The sequence below is a fragment of the Salvia miltiorrhiza genome, chromosome 4 (genome assembly GCF_028751815.1).
Source record: "Salvia miltiorrhiza cultivar Shanhuang (shh) chromosome 4, IMPLAD_Smil_shh, whole genome shotgun sequence".
NCBI lineage: Eukaryota > Viridiplantae > Streptophyta > Magnoliopsida > Lamiales > Lamiaceae > Salvia > Salvia miltiorrhiza.
The window spans coordinates 2902024-2920519 of NC_080390.1; the positions used below are offsets into that span (position 1 = coordinate 2902024).

The 18496-nt window shown below is 36.9% G+C and overlaps 3 protein-coding genes across 6 annotated transcripts; all 3 read left to right on the forward strand.

The window, feature by feature from the left end:
* Positions 1 to 1172: 1172 nt before the first annotated feature.
* On the forward strand, positions 1173 to 4164 carry LOC131022213 (heat shock cognate 70 kDa protein-like). Of its 3 annotated transcripts, none has more exons than XM_057951653.1 (3): positions 1173 to 1329; positions 1828 to 2066; positions 2410 to 4164. In XM_057951653.1, the coding sequence occupies exons 2-3, from the start codon at positions 1853 to 1855 to the stop codon at positions 4041 to 4043; spliced, it is 1848 nt and encodes a 615-aa protein (XP_057807636.1). In that variant the 5' UTR covers positions 1173 to 1329; positions 1828 to 1852; the 3' UTR covers positions 4044 to 4164. The 3 variants fall into 3 exon arrangements, with proteins under 3 accessions (XP_057807636.1, XP_057807634.1, XP_057807635.1); XM_057951652.1 differs by lacking the exon at positions 1173 to 1329 and adding an exon at positions 1353 to 1708; XM_057951651.1 differs by having other exon boundaries at positions 1324 to 2066.
* A 1562-nt stretch (positions 4165 to 5726) lies between these two features.
* Positions 5727 to 8563, forward strand: LOC131022212 (heat shock cognate 70 kDa protein-like). 2 transcript variants are annotated; one of them, XM_057951650.1, is made up of 3 exons: positions 5727 to 5945; positions 6085 to 6291; positions 6832 to 8563. In XM_057951650.1, exon 3 carries the CDS (start codon positions 6885 to 6887, stop codon positions 8466 to 8468), a length of 1584 nt encoding a protein of 527 aa, XP_057807633.1. In that variant the 5' UTR covers positions 5727 to 5945; positions 6085 to 6291; positions 6832 to 6884; the 3' UTR covers positions 8469 to 8563. The 2 variants fall into 2 exon arrangements, with proteins under 2 accessions (XP_057807633.1, XP_057807632.1); XM_057951649.1 differs by having other exon boundaries at positions 5728 to 6291.
* A 6816-nt stretch (positions 8564 to 15379) lies between these two features.
* Positions 15380 to 17943, forward strand: LOC131022214 (heat shock cognate 70 kDa protein-like). Its single transcript, XM_057951654.1, has 3 exons — positions 15380 to 15510; positions 15643 to 15877; positions 16131 to 17943. Exons 2-3 carry the CDS (start codon positions 15664 to 15666, stop codon positions 17762 to 17764), a joined length of 1848 nt encoding a protein of 615 aa, XP_057807637.1. The 5' UTR covers positions 15380 to 15510; positions 15643 to 15663; the 3' UTR covers positions 17765 to 17943.
* Positions 17944 to 18496: the final 553 nt, after the last annotated feature.

The window sequence follows — 18496 nt, forward strand, 5'->3', positions numbered from 1 at the left end:
TTGTATAATTGTAGAGAAATCAATTGATTAGTTGGCACTAATATATAAAAATAAAATTAAATTTACTTTAATTTGTCAAAATATAAATATAAAAATTATTATCCACACATATATTATGTGTGGTTTAAAAAAATTAATAGAGGTGAACACCAAATATAAAAATAAACTTCATTAAATAAAATAAAACTTAAAAAAGAATTACCGCCATATAATTAATGTTACAAATAAATTTTCTGCTACACATTTTAAATGTCAATAACTAATTAAAAGTTTCAAATTGTTTCACCTACACATTTTTCAAAATATGTGTGGGTAATTATGCGTGGGTAAAACACCAATTAAGATTTGCATAAATAATTAATTAAAGCCAAAATATAAATGTAGCTAAAAATATTTTTCCACGTTTCTTACATGTCAAGAATAAATAATGATAAAAATTCATTACCCACACATAGATAATTTAGAATTATGAGTGGTTAATAAGTTTTATTAGTTTGCCACGTTGGTGCAACAAATTTTAAAATAAATTTTATTATACATAAATAAAACTTAAAAATAACCGTAAAATAATAAATGTCGCGAAAATATTTTTGCCTCACATTTTAAATGTCAATAACTAATGAATTTTTTTTTTTGTGTGAATTACCTACACATTTTGAAATTATGTGTGGCTAAACTACCACACATTATTATGTGTGGGTAAAAACCCAATTTCTTGTAGTGCAGAATTCACACGTGAAGTGGAGTTAATTTTCAGAACATGTTTATTATTTCATTGAGCTAATCAACAAACACACATAGCCCAAAAGCCATTAAATCGGGCTGTAGATACAATTGGATATACAATTTGGAGGGTTTGTGTGTATTTCTTCCACTTGTTTGAGTTCAGAGAAAAAGTAATTTAATTTTGGGAGAAATGAGATTGATTAGGCGTGGGGGAGTTGGTTTCGTAGTTTTAATTAGTGAGTTAATTGTGTGGGTTAATTGCATAGATTAAATAAAAGTGTGGATTTATTAATGACATAAGTTGTAAATAAATTGAAAAGTAAAGGGTATGAATGTACAAAAAGGTAAATATGACACTTTTTCGTGGACAAAAAAAAGGGGTAAGTAGGGCACTTTTTCGTAGATAGAGGGAGTATCTAAAACCAAGAACTAGCATTGGAGTAAGTAGGAACTAATTTCTTTGAAAAAATCGAGAAACCAGGTGAAAGAAAGAACTGGTTTCTCAAACCGTGTGGGACCCAAATTTGAAGCTGACAGCCATTTTTTTTGCTTTTGTGGCCTACTTTTTAAACATTGAAAAGCATGCCATTGAATTATATGGGAGTATGGCTTCGGTGACCTTGTGGTCTTTTTTTTTTTTTTTTTTTTTTTTTTTTTATTTTGCATTGTGTTGTAGTCCATTAATTTTGAATGTTTTATTTTGCATTATAAAAAAGCAACGGCTATATGTAATTTTAATTATAATTTAGAATTTTAAATTAAATTTATTTTATTAAATTAGATAATTAAAATATAGAATTTTAATTTAAAAATATAATTAAAGTATATAAATAATAATACAAATAAAATTAATTAAGAAATATATATATATAGATATAGAGAGAGTGTGTATTATGGTGGGAGACCCTGAAAAAGTAAGAAACTAGCAACACCCTGTATAGAAACTGGCAACACCCTGAAAAAGTAAAAAAACTGGTTTAAAGTAGGTGTCGTTTCATTTTCTTGTTTTGAGAAAACACCTTGTACCTCTTTCAATATCCTTGTTGAAATTTTTAAGCATTTTGATATTCGGTCGATATTGTTTGTTCTGTTGAGTTGCAGGGCTGTTTATAAATTGTTGGGATCAATGGCAGAAAAGGGGCAAGGACGGGCGATTGGGATCGATTTGGGGACGACATATTCATGTGTGGCAGCGTGGCAGCATGAACGCATTGAGATTATAGCGAATGATCAGGGCAACCGCACCACGCCATCTTATGTGGCCTTCATCGACTCCCACCGTCTCATCGGAGATGCCGCCAAGAATCAAGTTGCTAATAATCCCATCAACACTATTTTTGGTGAGTTTTCTTTACTCTTGTTTGATTTTTTTCTTTTTCCTTTTTTGGTTCGATATGTTTAAGTGGAAAAAATTGAGCAAGTAAATGCAAACTTCAATTATTGTTTGACTTATAGTGGTATATAAATATTTATTGATAACCAATTTGGATTTGTGTAGCGATGGTTGAGAAGTGCCGTGAGGGTTAATTACTGTAATATTATGTGGTTGGAGCAGACGCTCCTAGCCCTCGTTTAACCACAAGTTTATTTTCTTCAATTTTATCTGCACTCTAAATTTTGTTGCTTTCTCTTCTATTTTTGTTCCGACTAGTTGACTTCTTTCTTACTCTATGTTCCCCATAGATGCAAAGAGGCTGATCGGTCGCAAATTCAATGACCCAACGGTTCAGAGTGACATGATACTTTGGCCATTCAAGGTCATTGCTGACTCCACCAACAAGCCTATGATAGTAGTAACCTACAAAGGAGAGGAGAAGCAGTTTGCAGCTGAGGAGATCTCGTCAATGGTGCTCACCAAGATGAAGGATGTCGCCGAGGCTTATCTTGGAGAGTCGGTGAACAATGCTGTGATCACCGTGCCTGCTTATTTCAACGACTCTCAGCGTCGCGCAACCAAGGATGCGGGAGCCATTGCCGGCCTTAATGTTATGAGGATCATCAATGAGCCTACTGCTGCAGCCATCGCATACCTTGTGGATAAACGAGCTACTTTCCGCGGCGAAAAAAATGTGCTCATTTTCGACCTTGGTGGTGGCACGTTTGATGTGTCTCTGGTGACTATTAATGCGGGCGTCTTAAGAGTGAAGGCTGTTTCTGGAGATACTCATCTTGGAGGCGAGGATATGGACAACAGGATGGTGAATCATTTCGTAAAAGAGTTCAAGCGCAAGAAAAATATGGATATTAGTGGGAACCCAAGAGCTATTAGGAGATTAAGGACTGCTTGTGAAAGGGCCAAGAGAATCCTTTCCTCCACTTTTGAAACCAATATTGAGATTGAATCATTGTTTGAGGGGATTGATTCCATTTCGACTATCACTCGTGCTAAATTTGAGGAACTTAATATGGATTTATTCAACACATGTATAGAGCAGGTCAAGATGTGCTTGCAGGATGCTAAGATGGAGAAGAGCAGCATCCATGATGTGGTGTTGGTGGGTGGGTCGAGTAGAATTCCCAAGGTCCAGCAGATGTTACAGGAGTTGTTCGATGGGAAAAAGGTGTGCAAGAGCATTAACCCGGACGAAGCTGTGGCTTATGGCGCTGCCGCGCTTGCTGCCCATTTGAGTGGTGAAGGCGATGATAAGGTGCGACAATTGGTTCTTTTGGATGTTACTCCGTTGTCCCTTGGTATTGAATGTAATGGAGATAAGATGGTGGTGTTTATTCCGAGGAATACAGCTATCCCAACAAGGAAGGAAATCAAAGATTTCTCCACAGCGGAGGATAATCAGACCAATGCGACATTTCGGGTGTACGAGGGCGAAAGAAGCAGGGCAACAGACAACAATCTGCTAGGGGAATTCTGTCTCGAAGGCATTCCAACGGCTCCCCGGGGTGCAATTTGTTTCAATGTGTGCTTCGACATTGATGCGAATGGTATCCTGAAGGTGTCGGCGGGAGAGGCAACGAGTGGACTAAACAACAACATCACCATCAACAGCTACATGGGTAGGCTGTCCAAGGAGCAAATAGAGAAGATGGTTGACGATGCTGACAAGTACAAGAGGGAAGATGAGGAGCATAAGAAGAATGTTGCGGCCATGTATGCTGTGGAGGACTACGCCTACGAGACGAGGAACACCATCAGATGTGCAGCCAAGCTCACAGAAGACGACAAGAAGAAGATGGAAGATGCTTTTGAGTCTTTTATACAATGGTTGGACTCAAACAAACTTGCAGAAGCTGATGATTACAAAAATAAGATGAAGGAGCTCGAGACCATTTTCAATCCCATCATTGCCAAGATAGACTAAGATTGAAACTTAATGTCCCTAAAAGAAAAAGAATGAAACTTGATGATTGGTTGAGTTTATTTTTGTTCCCTTTTGCAAGTTGCCGCGATCGATAATTATGAAAAGTTTATGCCATTTCAAATTCGTGTTATATTTTTATCTTTAAAAATAGATATATACTCCCTCTGTCCACGAAAAAGTGCCCTTCTTACCTCTTTTTTTTTTCCACGAAAAAGTGCTTTGTTTACCTTTTTGTACATTCATACCCTTTACTTTTCAATTTATTTACAACTTATGTCATTAATAAATCCACACTTTTATTTAATCTATGCAATTAACCCACACAATTAATCCCATTTATTTATTTATTTTCTTAATTTTCAGTTTATTTATTTATTTATTTTCTATATTTCAAGTTTATTTATTTATTTATTTTTGAATTTTTAGTTTATTTATTTCTAGTTTATTTATTTATTTATTTCCAGTTTATTTATTTATTTTCTGAATTTTCAGTTTATTTATTTATTTATTTATTTCCAGTTTATTTATTTTCCATTTTATTTATATATTTATTTTCTGAATTTTCAGTTAATTTATTTATTTATTTTCTGAATTTCAAGTTTATTTATTTATTTATTTTTGAATTTTCAGTTTATTTATTTTCCAGTTTATTTATTTCCAGTTTATTTACTTATTTATTTATTTATTTCCAGTTTATTTATTTTCCAATTTATTTATTTATTTATTTTCTGAATTTTCAGTTTATTTATTTATTTATTTTCTGAATTTCAAGTTTATTTATTTTTGAATTTTCAGTTTATTTATTTTCCAGTTTATTTTTTTTTTCTGAATTTTCAGTTAATTTATTTCCAGTTTATTTATTTATTTATTTATTTCCATTTTATTTATTTATTTTCTGAATTTCAAGTTTAGTTATTTATTTATTTTTGAATTTTCAGTTTATTTATTTTCCAGTTTATTTATTTATTTCCAGTTTATTTATTTATTTTCTCAATTTTCAGTTTATTATTTATTTATTTTCGAATTTTTAGTTTATTTATTTCCAGTTTATTTATTTATTTATTTATTTCCAGTTTATTTATTTATTTTCTGAATTTTCAGTTTATTTATTTATTTATTTATTTTCCATTTTTTATATATTTATTTTCTGAATTTTCAGTTTATTTATTTATTTATTTTCTGAATTTCAAGTTTATTTATTTATTTATTTTTGAATTTTCAGTTTATTTATTTTCCAGTTTATTTATTTCCAGTTTATTTACTTATTTATTTATTTATTTCCAGTTTATTTATTTTCCATTTTATTTATATATTTATTTTCTGAATTTTCACCTAATAAAATAATGCCAAATAGTTAGTGCAAGATTAGTAAAAGTAACCACAATATATTAACACTACCCTTTTAGTCTTTTACACTATCTTTACACCACATTTTTCAGCTTTCTTAAAACCCGTGCCAGCACCCAAATGGGGCACTTTTTCGTGGACGGAGGGAGTACTATTTTCACCATCAACAAATTAAAGAATATACGTACATTCCACACTAAAAAAGTTCATTAATTGTGAATGGTGGTCAGCCTCAGCCGGTGTAGATAATTTATTGAAGTCCTCGGCATCACTTCAGTATATCAATTTTAATTGTATTGTTTCATCAATCTACAAGAGTAGCATTAAAATTTCACCTTCTTTTTATCTATATATCTACGTATATGCTGTCATCATATCATATTTGATAAATAAAGCTTCCGCGCGCTGATAAACTGTATGACATTGAAATCTGAATACTTACTTTAAAACATTTATCATAAGCACTTTTTATTGGGCAATGTAACGTCGATCGAGTTAGGCAGATGCCAGGAAAAGGCCTGCTACTCCTACTTTTGGATTAGGGTTTCTATCAGCGTACGCCATTTCATTTTCTTCTTTCCAGAAAACGCCTTCTACCTCTTTCAATATCGTGCATTTCAATTCCTAGTTGAAATTTTCGCGCTCTCGACAAGCATTTTGAAGTGTATGTGCTTATTGTTGGCATCAATGGCAGAAAAGGGGCAAGGACGGGCGATTGGGATCGATTTGGGGACGACGTATTCGTGTGTGGCAGCGTGGCAGCACGAACGCGTTGAGATTATAGCGAATGATCAGGGAAATCGCACCACGCCGTCTTACGTCGCCTTCACCCACTCCGAGCGTCTCATAGGAGACGCCGCCAAGAATCAAGTCGCCAATAATCCCATTAACACTATTTTCGGTCAGTTTTCTTTTCTCTTTAATTTTTCATGCTTTTGATTGATTTTTTTTCCCTTCTATTTTCTACTTCTTTCCTATATATGTGAAAGAGATAGATACTGGAAGAGGGAGGATATTTTTTTAATAAAAAATGATTACGACTTCGGTCATTGGGGTAATGTCTTAATTATTCATAAGAGTGATAAATATTCAGCAAAAGTAAATTGAATCATACTTATTTGGGTTAGTGTATATGTAGCTTAGACTAGAATGCAATCATATTTATTGGTATTATATAAAAGTATTTATGTTTACGAATTTGGATGTGTCGTGAGGAAGGATATATAGTTTTCTTATCAAAGTTATGTGTTTATTAATTCAGCAAGTAGATGCAACCTTCAATTATTGTTTCATTTATAGAGCTACATGTAACTTGTCTTAATTTTGAACAAGCACGAGTTTATTTTCTTGATTTTATCCTATCGTTTCTTAAGCGCTCTAAATTTTGTTGAATTCTTTCTGCTCCGACTATTTGAATTCTTTCTTACTCTGTGTTGAACAGATGCTAAGAGGCTGATCGGTCGTAATTTCAACGACCCAACGGTTCAGAGTGACATGATACTTTGGCCATTCAAGGTCATTGCTGACCCCACCAACAAGCCTATGATAGTAGTAACATACAAAGGAGAGGAGAAGCAATTTGCAGCTGAGGAGATCTCCTCAATGGTGCTCACCAAGATGAAGGATGTCGCCGAGGCATATGTTGGAGAGACGGTGAACAATGCCGTCGTCACCGTGCCTGCTTATTTCAATGACTCTCAGCGTCGTGCAACCAAGGAAGCGGGAGTCATTGCCGGTCTTAATGTTATGAGGATCATCAATGAGCCTACTGCTGCAGCCATCGCATACCTTGTGGATAAACGAGCTACGATCCATGGGGAAAAAAATGTGCTCATTTTCGACCTTGGTGGTGGCACGTTTGATGTGTCTTTGGTGACGATTAAGGCTGCAGGTACTTTACAAGTGAAGGCTGTTTCTGGAGATACTCATCTTGGAGGCGAGGACATGGACAACAGGATGGTGAATCACTTCATCAAAGAGTTCAAGCACAAGAAGAATAAAGATATTAGTGAGAATCCAAGAGCTATTAGGAGATTAAGGAGTGCTTGTGAAAGGGCCAAGAGAATCCTTTCCTCCACCGTCGAAACCCATATTGAGATTGAATCATTGTTTGAGGGGTTTGATTCCATTTCGACTATCACTCGTGCTAAATTTGAGGAACTTTGCATGGATTTATTCAACACATGTATAGAGCAGGTTAAGGTGTGTTTGCAGGAGGCAAAGATGGAGAAGAGCAGCGTCCATGATATTGTGTTGGTGGGCGGGTCGAGCAGAATTCCCAAGATCCAGCAGATGTTGCAGGAGTTGTTCGATGGGAAAAAGGTGTGCAAGAGCATTAACCCGGATGAAGCTGTGGCTTATGGCGCTGCCGCGCTTGCTGCTCAATTGAGTGGTGAAGGCGATGATAAGGTGCGAGAATTGGTTCTTTTGGATGTTACTCCGTTGCCCCTTGGTATTGGACTTGATGGAGATTTGATGGCCGTGTGTATTCCGAGGAATACACCTATCCCAACAAGGAAGGAAAGAAAAGATGTCTTCACAACGAAGGACAATCAGACTAGTGTTTCATTTCCGGTGTACGAGGGGGAAAGAAGCAGGGCATCAGACAACAATCTGCTAGGGAGATTCACGCTCACAGGCATTCCAGCGGCTCCCCGGGGTGCAATTTGTTTCAATGTGTGCTTCGACATTGATGCGAATGGTATCCTGAACGTGTCGGCGGGAGAGGCAACGAGTGGACAGAATAACAACATCACCATCAACAGCTACATGGGTAGGCTGTCCAAGGAGCAAATAGAGAAGATGGTTGACGGGGCTGACAAGTACAAGAGGGAAGATGAGGAGCATAAGAAGAATGTTGCGGCCAAGTATGCCGTGGAGGACTACGCCTACAACACGAGGAACGCCATCAGATGTGCAGCCAAGCTCACAGAAGACGACAAGAAGAAGATGGAAGATGCTTTCAAGTCTTTTATACAATGGTTGGGCTCAAACAAACTTGCAGAAGCTGATGATTACAAAAATAAGATGAAGGAGCTCAAGACCATTTTCAATCCCATCATTGCCAAGATGGATTAAGAATGAAACTTGAGAGTTTGGTTTTGTTCCTTTTTGCCTGTATGTGTCTGCCATGTAACTTAAGGACCCATTTCACTCACTATATCAGACTTTAAAAAATGATCGTTTATGGTTGCTTAAAGCCTAATGATTCGTCGTTACTATCTTTTGGTAACTGTATTCATTTGTAGTTTTTTTTTCTTTTTTGTTTGAGCTTATACGTTAATGAAAATAATTTTATAACGAAATTATAATTCACAAAATCTAAATGTCTAATTTTAATATATATTTTTTGATTTTAAGGTAATTTTATTTCAACATCAATATATAATACGATTAGAAATTCTTGCGCTCCCCTTGATTCATGGTCTCACGTGGCGTGTCTAAGAATTCAGTATTTAAAAAAATCTCTGCAATTCTAGAGCTTCTAGCTTTAAAATATATATCCTACATGAACGTGTCAGCGGAGGAGACAGGGAGTGAGCGAAGTAACAAGATGACCATCAACAACGACAGGGGTAGGCTGTCGATGGAACAAATAGACAAGTACAAGAGGGTAGATGAGGAGCGCAAGATGAATGTTGGGGTAGGCTGTCGATGGAACAAATAGACAAGTACAAGAGGGTAGATGAGGAGCGCAAGATGAATGTTGCGGCAAAACATGATGTAGCGGATTATGCCTACGAGCAGGGACGGACCTAGAAATTTAATAATGACTGGGCTAGATTTAACCGGATGATTCTAATAAAGTTTTAGTAAAGAAAACGAGTTGAATCTTGAAATAATTATTTGAAATACATATATATGTAACAAAAAAAAAATTGACTGGGCGATGGCCGGGGGTGCCTGGCCTTTAGATCCGTCCCTGCCTGTAGTGACCCGCTCTTTTATATATATTAAATTCAGTAATGCGTGTTTATTATTCATCATCAATGAATGAAACCCGGTTATTATCTTGATATGAATTCAGCTTATGATCCTGAATTTATTTTGTTAAAGCAGTCAATGATATTATTTCAAAAGTTAACTTAGCGAAGTCATATTATTTATTGAGCGAGATGGGACTATAGATTCTATTATTTATAATTACTTAAGTCGTGGATTATTTCCGACTCGTGAGTTAATTAAATCTACGGATTTAATTCGGATTCATTTTACAACCTGTCAATTCTAACAAGGCGGAAGATCATATGTCAAAACAGGAGATTCATATTACACTTACAGAATCACCGAGACATAAGAATATATTCCATTTATTCACCACAATCTCATTCTCATACTTTACAAACTTCCTACTCACAATCAACTCTTATTTCTATATTCCTAACTACACCGTAAGCTAACAAGTAAACAAAGGGAAGAAAAGAAAAGGAAAGGAAACGTGGGCTGCCTCACCACTGCACTCCTTCCTCAGCCTATTTTGCACCTTTTTTACTAGCACACTCAAGTGTACAGTCCAGTAACCTCCTCTATGGAGGCCCCCATCCCATCTAACCCATACATCAGCCACCCTACCTCTACCTCTGCACCCTTCTCCCTAGCTCACTCAAGTGTGCATTCCACACCCAACAACTTCATTTTGCTCCAGATTTCAGCAGCAAATAACCTCCACTTAGAAAGTTTCAGGACAGCAGGGGCCTTCATACATTGCCAGGAGGTAAACTTCTTTAACTCTCTTCAACTCCTCCAAGATTTCACCTGCATTAATGCAAAGAACATTCACTTCAGTTCAGTTCCAACCCATTTAATACCTCAAGAAATCGAAGAACAAGAGGGAACACTCATTCACTGCTCTACCAAACTTTAAGTCAATCATTCCAGTTCGTTTAACTCAGCAACAACAGCCAACCAACATTTATACATCAAAGATATTTACACTATCTCAGTCACCCTCTCAACATACGCATCTAGCATCCTCAAGCATGATCAGTTATGCATAGAACATCAATATGCTTCACACGCAAATGGAAAAGAGAACACCACAGCTTATAAATCGAATATAGACTTGCTAGCATGCTCACACACATAGAGTGCTAAGTTAAAATTTCTCACTCGGGTAAATCTGTATTCATATCGAAATCCAACCACGCAACGAAAACAATCGAGACTAGAGAACTTAGCTTTATGAAATAGGACCGACTGCCCGTTCGGTTGAACCAAGACCGAGGCGACGACGACAAGACCTCCGCTGAATAACAGGGCGGCCACGTCGCGCTAACCGGCAACTCACAGACGATGGCCCGATGGGGCAGAGCCCTGCTGCTTGTCAGAGCTCGACGGACAGAGAAGGAAGGGCCGAACGCCGGAGAGGCAGCGGCGCCTCCAGACAGTGCAGCAGCGCGGCGAATCTCGCCGGCCATCCAGTCGCAGCGGCGGCAGATTCTCGGCGGCAAGGAAAGCTAGAACTCAGTTTTGAGGAAGGAGGGTTAGGGCTCAAATCGTGGGGCGACCTCCCCTGATTTTGAGAGACATCAGCAACGGCAATTCCGGGAGCAGCGGCGCGGCGGCCGAGACCAGAACGCGGAGACGACGAACTAAAGGGGCGGCAACTTTCGCTTCTAAGATTAGGGCTTTTTCCTTCCGCCTTCTCCAAAGGCAGATTGGAAGGGGGAGACGCCGAGTTGATAGTGAGGAATCGGGGCAGCGACTCCAACGGAGAGTACGGCAGCGGCGGCGGCGGCATTTGGGCGGAGAAGAGAGTTAGGGCTCGACCAGGTTGGCTGATATGGTGAACTGAGGAGGAAGTGAGACGAGGGGAGAAGGTTCGTCTGGCTGTCGACCTCGCCGGATTCCGGAGCCGCGGCGGCGAGCCCCTCAGCGGAGAGAAACCGCGACTGATGTTGAGATGGGAGTTCTCGACTGATCTGAGAGAGGCCGACTGATTTTTGAGAAAGGAGAGAAGGCTCGACTGAAATTGAAAGAGAGAGAGAGTAATTCATTTGGGCCGACTGATTTTGAGAAGATTGGGCTTCCTCTTCATTCTTATTAGCTTGGGCTTCTTTCTTTTGTTTTTAATTGGGCCTGTTGTTTATAATGTATCCCTTTTAATTATTAATGTGGGCTGAAACCTTATAGACTTATTTCATTTGAGCCACATTTTATTTCAGTCGGGCCGAGTTCATATAAATTTAAGCCCAGCATAAATCATTCCATTCTCGGGCTAATTATAAATGATGGATTGGAATTTTATTTAGTTGAGCCTTGCATACTTTATTTAATTTAGCTCAACTATTTATTATTTATTCATTTGGGCCAGGATTTAGTTAACTACTTAAGCCAAGGAATTATTTCAATGGGGCCTTTCATATTCATTATTCGAGCCCACTTCTACTTGATTAATTATTAGGCTGCCTTATGTTGAGCCTTTTAATTATTCGAACTTATAACATTATTTTTTCTCATTTTTAAGCCCGATTTAATTATGAGGTTATAAAGTGAGTAAACCGAGGTATTTATTTATTTTCTATCGACTACAAGGAGCAGGATTTATTTAATCAGCGGATTAGAACACCCTGAAGAGAACAAATTAATTTAGTTAATTATCCGGCTTCATGAGACGAGACTTAGCTTTTGTTTAAATCTGATAACCTGGATTAACAATAGAATTTCCCGATTATTATCTCAGAATAACAATTCATGCATAAGAGGATCATGCATCGTTAATTTCGTATTCTCATTATTTGAGGATTTTGCTCGAGCAGTATCTTATTTATATTCTCGTAATAAAGGTCAAGCGCGAGATTAATAATCAATCAAGGAGCTACTGTACCACAGAAAGTTTCTATCAGGTGGGTTTACGGTTTACTTTCATATATATATCAAATGAGTTTAATGTTACAATTGAACAAGTTATTCCGTTTCAAAATCATTGAACTGAAAATTATTTTCAACTGTTGTCTTGCCATAAATGTTTCAATTTTGGTATGATATCTATCTGATGTGTTATGTAATCGAATTCGGGTCCTGAGCAGTTGATAGCTATCCTGCCAGGGCTAGTGTACACGTGTGACCGTGAGTCATCGAGCGGGTTGGCCGGTCAGGTGTCCGTGAGAGGTGGCCACCTCTCCGGCACTAAATTCCAGATATGATAGATTACAAGAGAACTTTAAGAATCACAAATGAATTTAGTAAGCTTGGGCCTTTTTAGCGAAAACCCCCTTGCTGTACTGTTTATGATGGCATGACAATATACAACTTTACGAAGCATGTTATATTTCATTATAGGCATATGTGCCCACTGAGTACCTTTGTACTCAGCCCTGCATATATTTCTAAATGTGCAGGTTGAGCAGTAGCCGATGGTGATGAAGTGACGAGCGGGATCTTCTTTTGTCTCAGTGCTATATGTTTTGAAAAACTCTTGGGTACATGTCTTCATACATGTAATCAGAAACCTTATTACTTCCGCTGCGTACTCAAAGAAGTCTTATGTTATTTTGGCTAAGTCGGGGATATCCGAACTTACTAGTTCAATCGAATCTTTGCAACTAAACCTTCGTTATATATATATTAGATGTTTCCTTCGTTATTAATGAAAAGTATGATTCTTCTCTATTTATTCACTCCCCTTTTCTACTCCCGCTTCTTATCCTCCTTCCTTAGTCATGGTTTCCCGGTTTAATTATCCTTAATTAAGTCCGGTCGTGACACTGCCTACGAGACGAGGAATACCATCAGATGTGCAGCCAAGATCACAGATGACGACAAGAAGAAGATGGAAGATGCTTTCGTATCTTTTATAGAATGGTTCGACTCAAACGAACTTGCAGAAGCTGATGAATACACAAGTAAGATGAAGGAGCTCCAGACCATTTTCAATCCCATAATTGCCAAGATAGATTAAGATTGAAACTTAATGTCCCTAAATGAAAAAGAATGAAACTTGATGATTGGTTGAGTTTATTTTTAGTAACTGTATATATTGATTTTTTTTTTAATATCTGAGCTTTTAAGTTAATGAAACTAACGAAGTTATAATTCACAAAAATCTAAATGTAAAATTTTAATTTTAAAGTAATTTTTATTCAACATTTATAAAAATGACATGAACCTTTATGTATCTAAACGGATAATTTTAGATATTAGAGGAACATCATTATATTATGAGAAATTATAAGGACCTATGATGACATGCCGCATGTTACTTAAACTAGCACGTAATCCATCGAAATTTGATGGCATCATTTTACGCCGTAATTTATAATCATTTTATTATTTATAAAATTATAACATATTAAATAATTAATTTAATTTGATCAAATTAAATTGGTGGTACATTTAAATAATATTAGTCTCAATCACTTTCATCAATTAAATATTAACTTTTGGTTGGTATAATAGAAATAACATGTTATCTCAATTTTTATTTGATGAAGTTTTTATAAAAAGTCCATGTGAAATTATAAAGTTTTAAAAAAGGAAGAAGAAAAAAAATATATGTAAAGTTGATGCAGGATATGATAGAGGAACAATGTGTCACATTGTTGCTAATTACTCCCTCTGTCCACGAAATATTGCTCTACTTATCCATTTTTTTCCTGTCCACAAAGTAATGCCCTATTCTGCTTTTTGTACCATTACACCCTTTTATCTTTCATTTATTTACCATCAATTGCCACTAATGGACCCACCTTACAACAATTTATTTTATTTTTATATTTTATATTTATTACACTTTATTATTAGTGGATCCACCACACAACACCTTTAACACTTTAGTCAACTACCCTTATATTTCACTCATAACCACTTTATTAGTTTTCTTAAAAACTGTCAGAACAGTAAATGGGGCAATACTTTGTGGACGGAGGGAGTATATCATTTGGAGCTAGTAATATTATAATTGACTGTTGAGCATCATCTCATCTGAAGTTTGAAAAATCATAGAATTGATTTTTGTGTATCATTTCAATGCTCTCCTTTATCTGTCGTTCTCGACTTCATTAAAACAGTGATCCAAATAAAAATAGTCACCTTATCATATTTGTTTGTCCCTTATAAGTGGTCCAAATCTAAAATAGAAAGGATTTGGGGTCTATTAAGTCCAACTAATTAAAATTTAGTCACACTAGTTAGAGCTTCCACCCTTTCTACATCAATTGTTTTGCCGCCTCCTCGTCTATCTCCACCTTGGTACGACTAAGAATCCATCTATCCGAGAAGATAGAAATATGCTTTCCATTGCCCCCCCCCCCCCCCCCCCCCCACCTTCCAAGAATTCCACGTTCAAGCAACTTTCGGCCCCAACCAATAGACCTCCAAACATACGAACAATTTGAGGAAATACCAGCAAGCATAATATCACAAGTCAATTGATTGAATTTCGAATTATGATAAAATTATAATATTATTTAAGTTCATGTTTTTCTTTTTGGATAGTTTTTAAAATTTGTGAAAATAAATAAATAAACCCAATATTTGTGTATTTAGTCATCAATAATTTATTTTTTTTAATATATTTCATAATAGAACTACTTTTTTCTTTTGTTGTCATATTCATGTCAAAGTATTCGAATTATGAAAAAATTACAATAATAATTAAGTTTGTGTATTATTTTGAATTTTTTTAAAATTTCTAGGAAAAAATAAACGATCGCAAAATTCGTATCTTTAGGAGCCAAAAATTAATTTTTTAAATTATTTTAAAATAAAAATAATGTTGTTCTGATTAGAATGATGCCACGTCAACGCCATGTTAGATTTAACTAAAGGTCGAAATGTGGGAAATTTTTGAAAATATTTATTTATTATTATTATTATTATTATTTTTATTTTTTTTACAATTTTCAAAGTTCATGAGAAGAATGAAGCTGTGCTTAAAATCCGTGTATTTATATATGCCAATAACCCTACTTTTTTATTTCCTAAAAAAAAACTATACTTTTTTATTGCGCAATGTAAGACGATCCTGACTCCGGGAGGAGGCCTGCTACTACTCCTACTTATTGCTCTATTTAATTCGTTAGTTTGGCTCAACGTATCGGATTAGGGTTTTTTCAAACTCATAGTTTTTGCAAAACACTAGCATGGTGTAGTTGCAACTCTTCATTAGGAATTCTTGAACGTACGTTGTTTGTTTTTCTTCTTTCCAGAAGACATCTCGTACCTCTTTCGATATCTTAGTTGAAATTTTATAAGCATTTTGAAGTGTCTCTGCTTATTCGTTTGATATTTTTTGTTTTGTTTAAGTTGTTAGGGCTGTTTATTGTCGGCATCAATGGCAGGAAAAGGCCCAGGACGGGCGATTGGGATCGATTTGGGGACGACGTATTCGTGTGTGGCAGCGTGGCAGCACCAACGCATTGAGATTATAGCGAACGATCAGGGCAACCGCACCACGCCGTCTTACGTGGCCTTCACCGACTCCCAGCGTCTCGTCGGAGACGCCGCCAGGAATCAAGTCGCCAATAATCCCATCAACACTATTTTCGGTGAGTTGTTTTTTTCTTTTACTTTTCATGGTTTTGATTCTTTTTTTAGACTTATTTCTGGTTCGTTGTTGTATTTGTGTTATATGCAAAAATTATAGATATGGAAAGAGGTAGGACTTTTTTTAGTAAAAAATGACTGCGACTTAGGTCATTAGGGTATTTGTCTTAATTAGTGACGATGGAGTCGTAAAAATTCAGATATATGTTACCATATATAGATTTTTATGTTAACCAAGTTGGATATGTTTCACAGATGCAAAGAGGCTGATCGGTCGCAAATTCAATGACCCAACGGTTCAGAGTGACATGATACTTTGGCCATTCAAGGTCATTGCTGACTCCACCAACAAGCCTATGATAGTAGTAACCTACAAAGGAGAGGAGAAGCAGTTTGCAGCTGAGGAGATCTCGTCAATGGTGCTCACCAAGATGAAGGATGTCGCCGAGGCTTATCTTGGAGAGTCGGTGAACAATGCTGTGATCACCGTGCCTGCTTATTTCAACGACTCTCAGCGTCGCGCAACCAAGGATGCGGGAGCCATTGCCGGCCTTAATGTTATGAGGATCATCAATGAGCCTACTGCTGCAGCCATCGCATACCTTGTGGATAAACGAGCTACTTTCCGCGGCGAAAAAAATGTGCTCATTTTCGACCTTGGTGGTGGCACGTTTGATGTGTCTCTGGTGACTATTAATGCGGGCGTCTTAAGAGTGAAGGCTGTTTCTGGAGATACTCATCTTGGAGGCGAGGATATGGACAACAGGATGGTGAATCATTTCGTAAAAGAGTTCAAGCGCAAGAAAAATATGGATATTAGTGGGAACCCAAGAGCTATTAGGAGATTAAGGACTGCTTGTGAAAGGGCCAAGAGGATTCTTTCCTCCACTTTCGAAACCAATATTGAGATTGAATCATTGTTTGAGGGGATTGATTCCATTTCGACTATCACTCGTGCTAAATTTGAGGAGCTTAATATGGATTTATTCAACACATGTATAGAGCAGGTTAAGATGTGTTTGCAGGATGCAAAGATGAAGAAGAGCAGCATCCATGATGTGGTGTTGGTGGGTGGGTCGAGTAGAATTCCCAAGGTCCAGCAGATGTTGCAGGAGTTGTTCGACGGGAAAAAGGTGTGCAAGAGCATTAACCCGGACGAAGCTGTGGCTTATGGTGCTGCCGCGCTTGCTGCTCAATTGAGTGGTGAAGGCAATGATAAGGTGCGACAATTGGTTCTTTTGGATGTTACTCCGTTGTCCCTTGGTATTGAATGTAATGGAGATAAGATGTGTGTGTTTATTCCGAGGAATACAGCTATCCCAACAAGGAAGGAAATAAAAAATTTCACCACATCGAAGGACAATCATACTAGTGTGTCATTTCCGGTGTACGAGGGCGAAAGAAGCAGGGCAACAGACAACAATCTGCTAGGGGAATTCTGGCTCAAAGGCATTCCAGCGGCTCCCCGGGGTGCAATTTGTTTCAATGTGTGCTTCGACATTGATGCGAATGGTATCCTGAACGTGTCGGCGGGAGAGGCAACGAGTGGACTAAACAACAACATCACCATCAACAGCTACATGGGTAGGCTGTCTAAGAAACAAATAGAGAAGATGATTCAAGATGCTGACAAGTACAAGAAGGAAGATGAGGAGCATAGGAAGAATGTTGCGGCCAAGCATGCCGTGGAGGACTACGCCTACAACACGAGGAACACCATCAGATGTGCAGCCAAGCTCACGGAAGACGACAAGAAGAAGATGGAAGATGCTTTCCAGTGTTTTATGCAGTGGTTGGACTCAAACAAACATGCACAAGCTGATGATTTCATGAATAAGATGAAGGAGCTCCAGACCATATTCAATCCCATCATTGCCAAGATGGATTAAGTTAAGAAGAATGAAACTTGATGATTGGCAGGGTGTTTTACTTTTTTTACTATGTTTTTGTTTCTTTTGAAAGTAAGGACCCCTTACTGTTGCTCTTTCAATACATCTCCCAATTAGCTAAGCATTAACTTTACATCTTTTCCTATAAGGTTTTTTTATATTCTTCACTGGAATTCACATGCATGTATCGTGTCTTGTCCATCGAAATGGGAAGTTTTGAATTTATTAAATCTAAACTAGACTAGTTTGTGGTTCATCGTTTCCATGCGCCTAATTGACTCTGTTTTTCTTCCATTTCACAGAAAAACCAACTACTAGGGAATAGTTTGAGACATGGAGTAATAAGTGGTAGCATACCTAAATCCATCTATTTATATGTTAGTTTATTGAAGTTCCCTTTCGACTAATAATATAGTTTACCTAGTTCTGTCACTTATTTTTCAACATTCGACTAGAAAAGTTGCTCAGTTTTAGTGTGAAGGACGTGTGAATTATTACATTTTGCAGTTACGGTGAAGAAGAAATCGTGGTGGGGATTATCAAGAATAGAATGGTTGTAGCATAGCACATGCAAGTAATTTGTAACGCATTGAATATGATATGATCACAAATTGTTCGCATTTCAATACTGTAACCACATCTCAAAAAATAAATAAAAATGGTGGAGCACATCTTTGGAGGGCCATTGAAATAGGCAATTTTTTTGGCTGAAAAAGGACTCGTAGTTTGTTA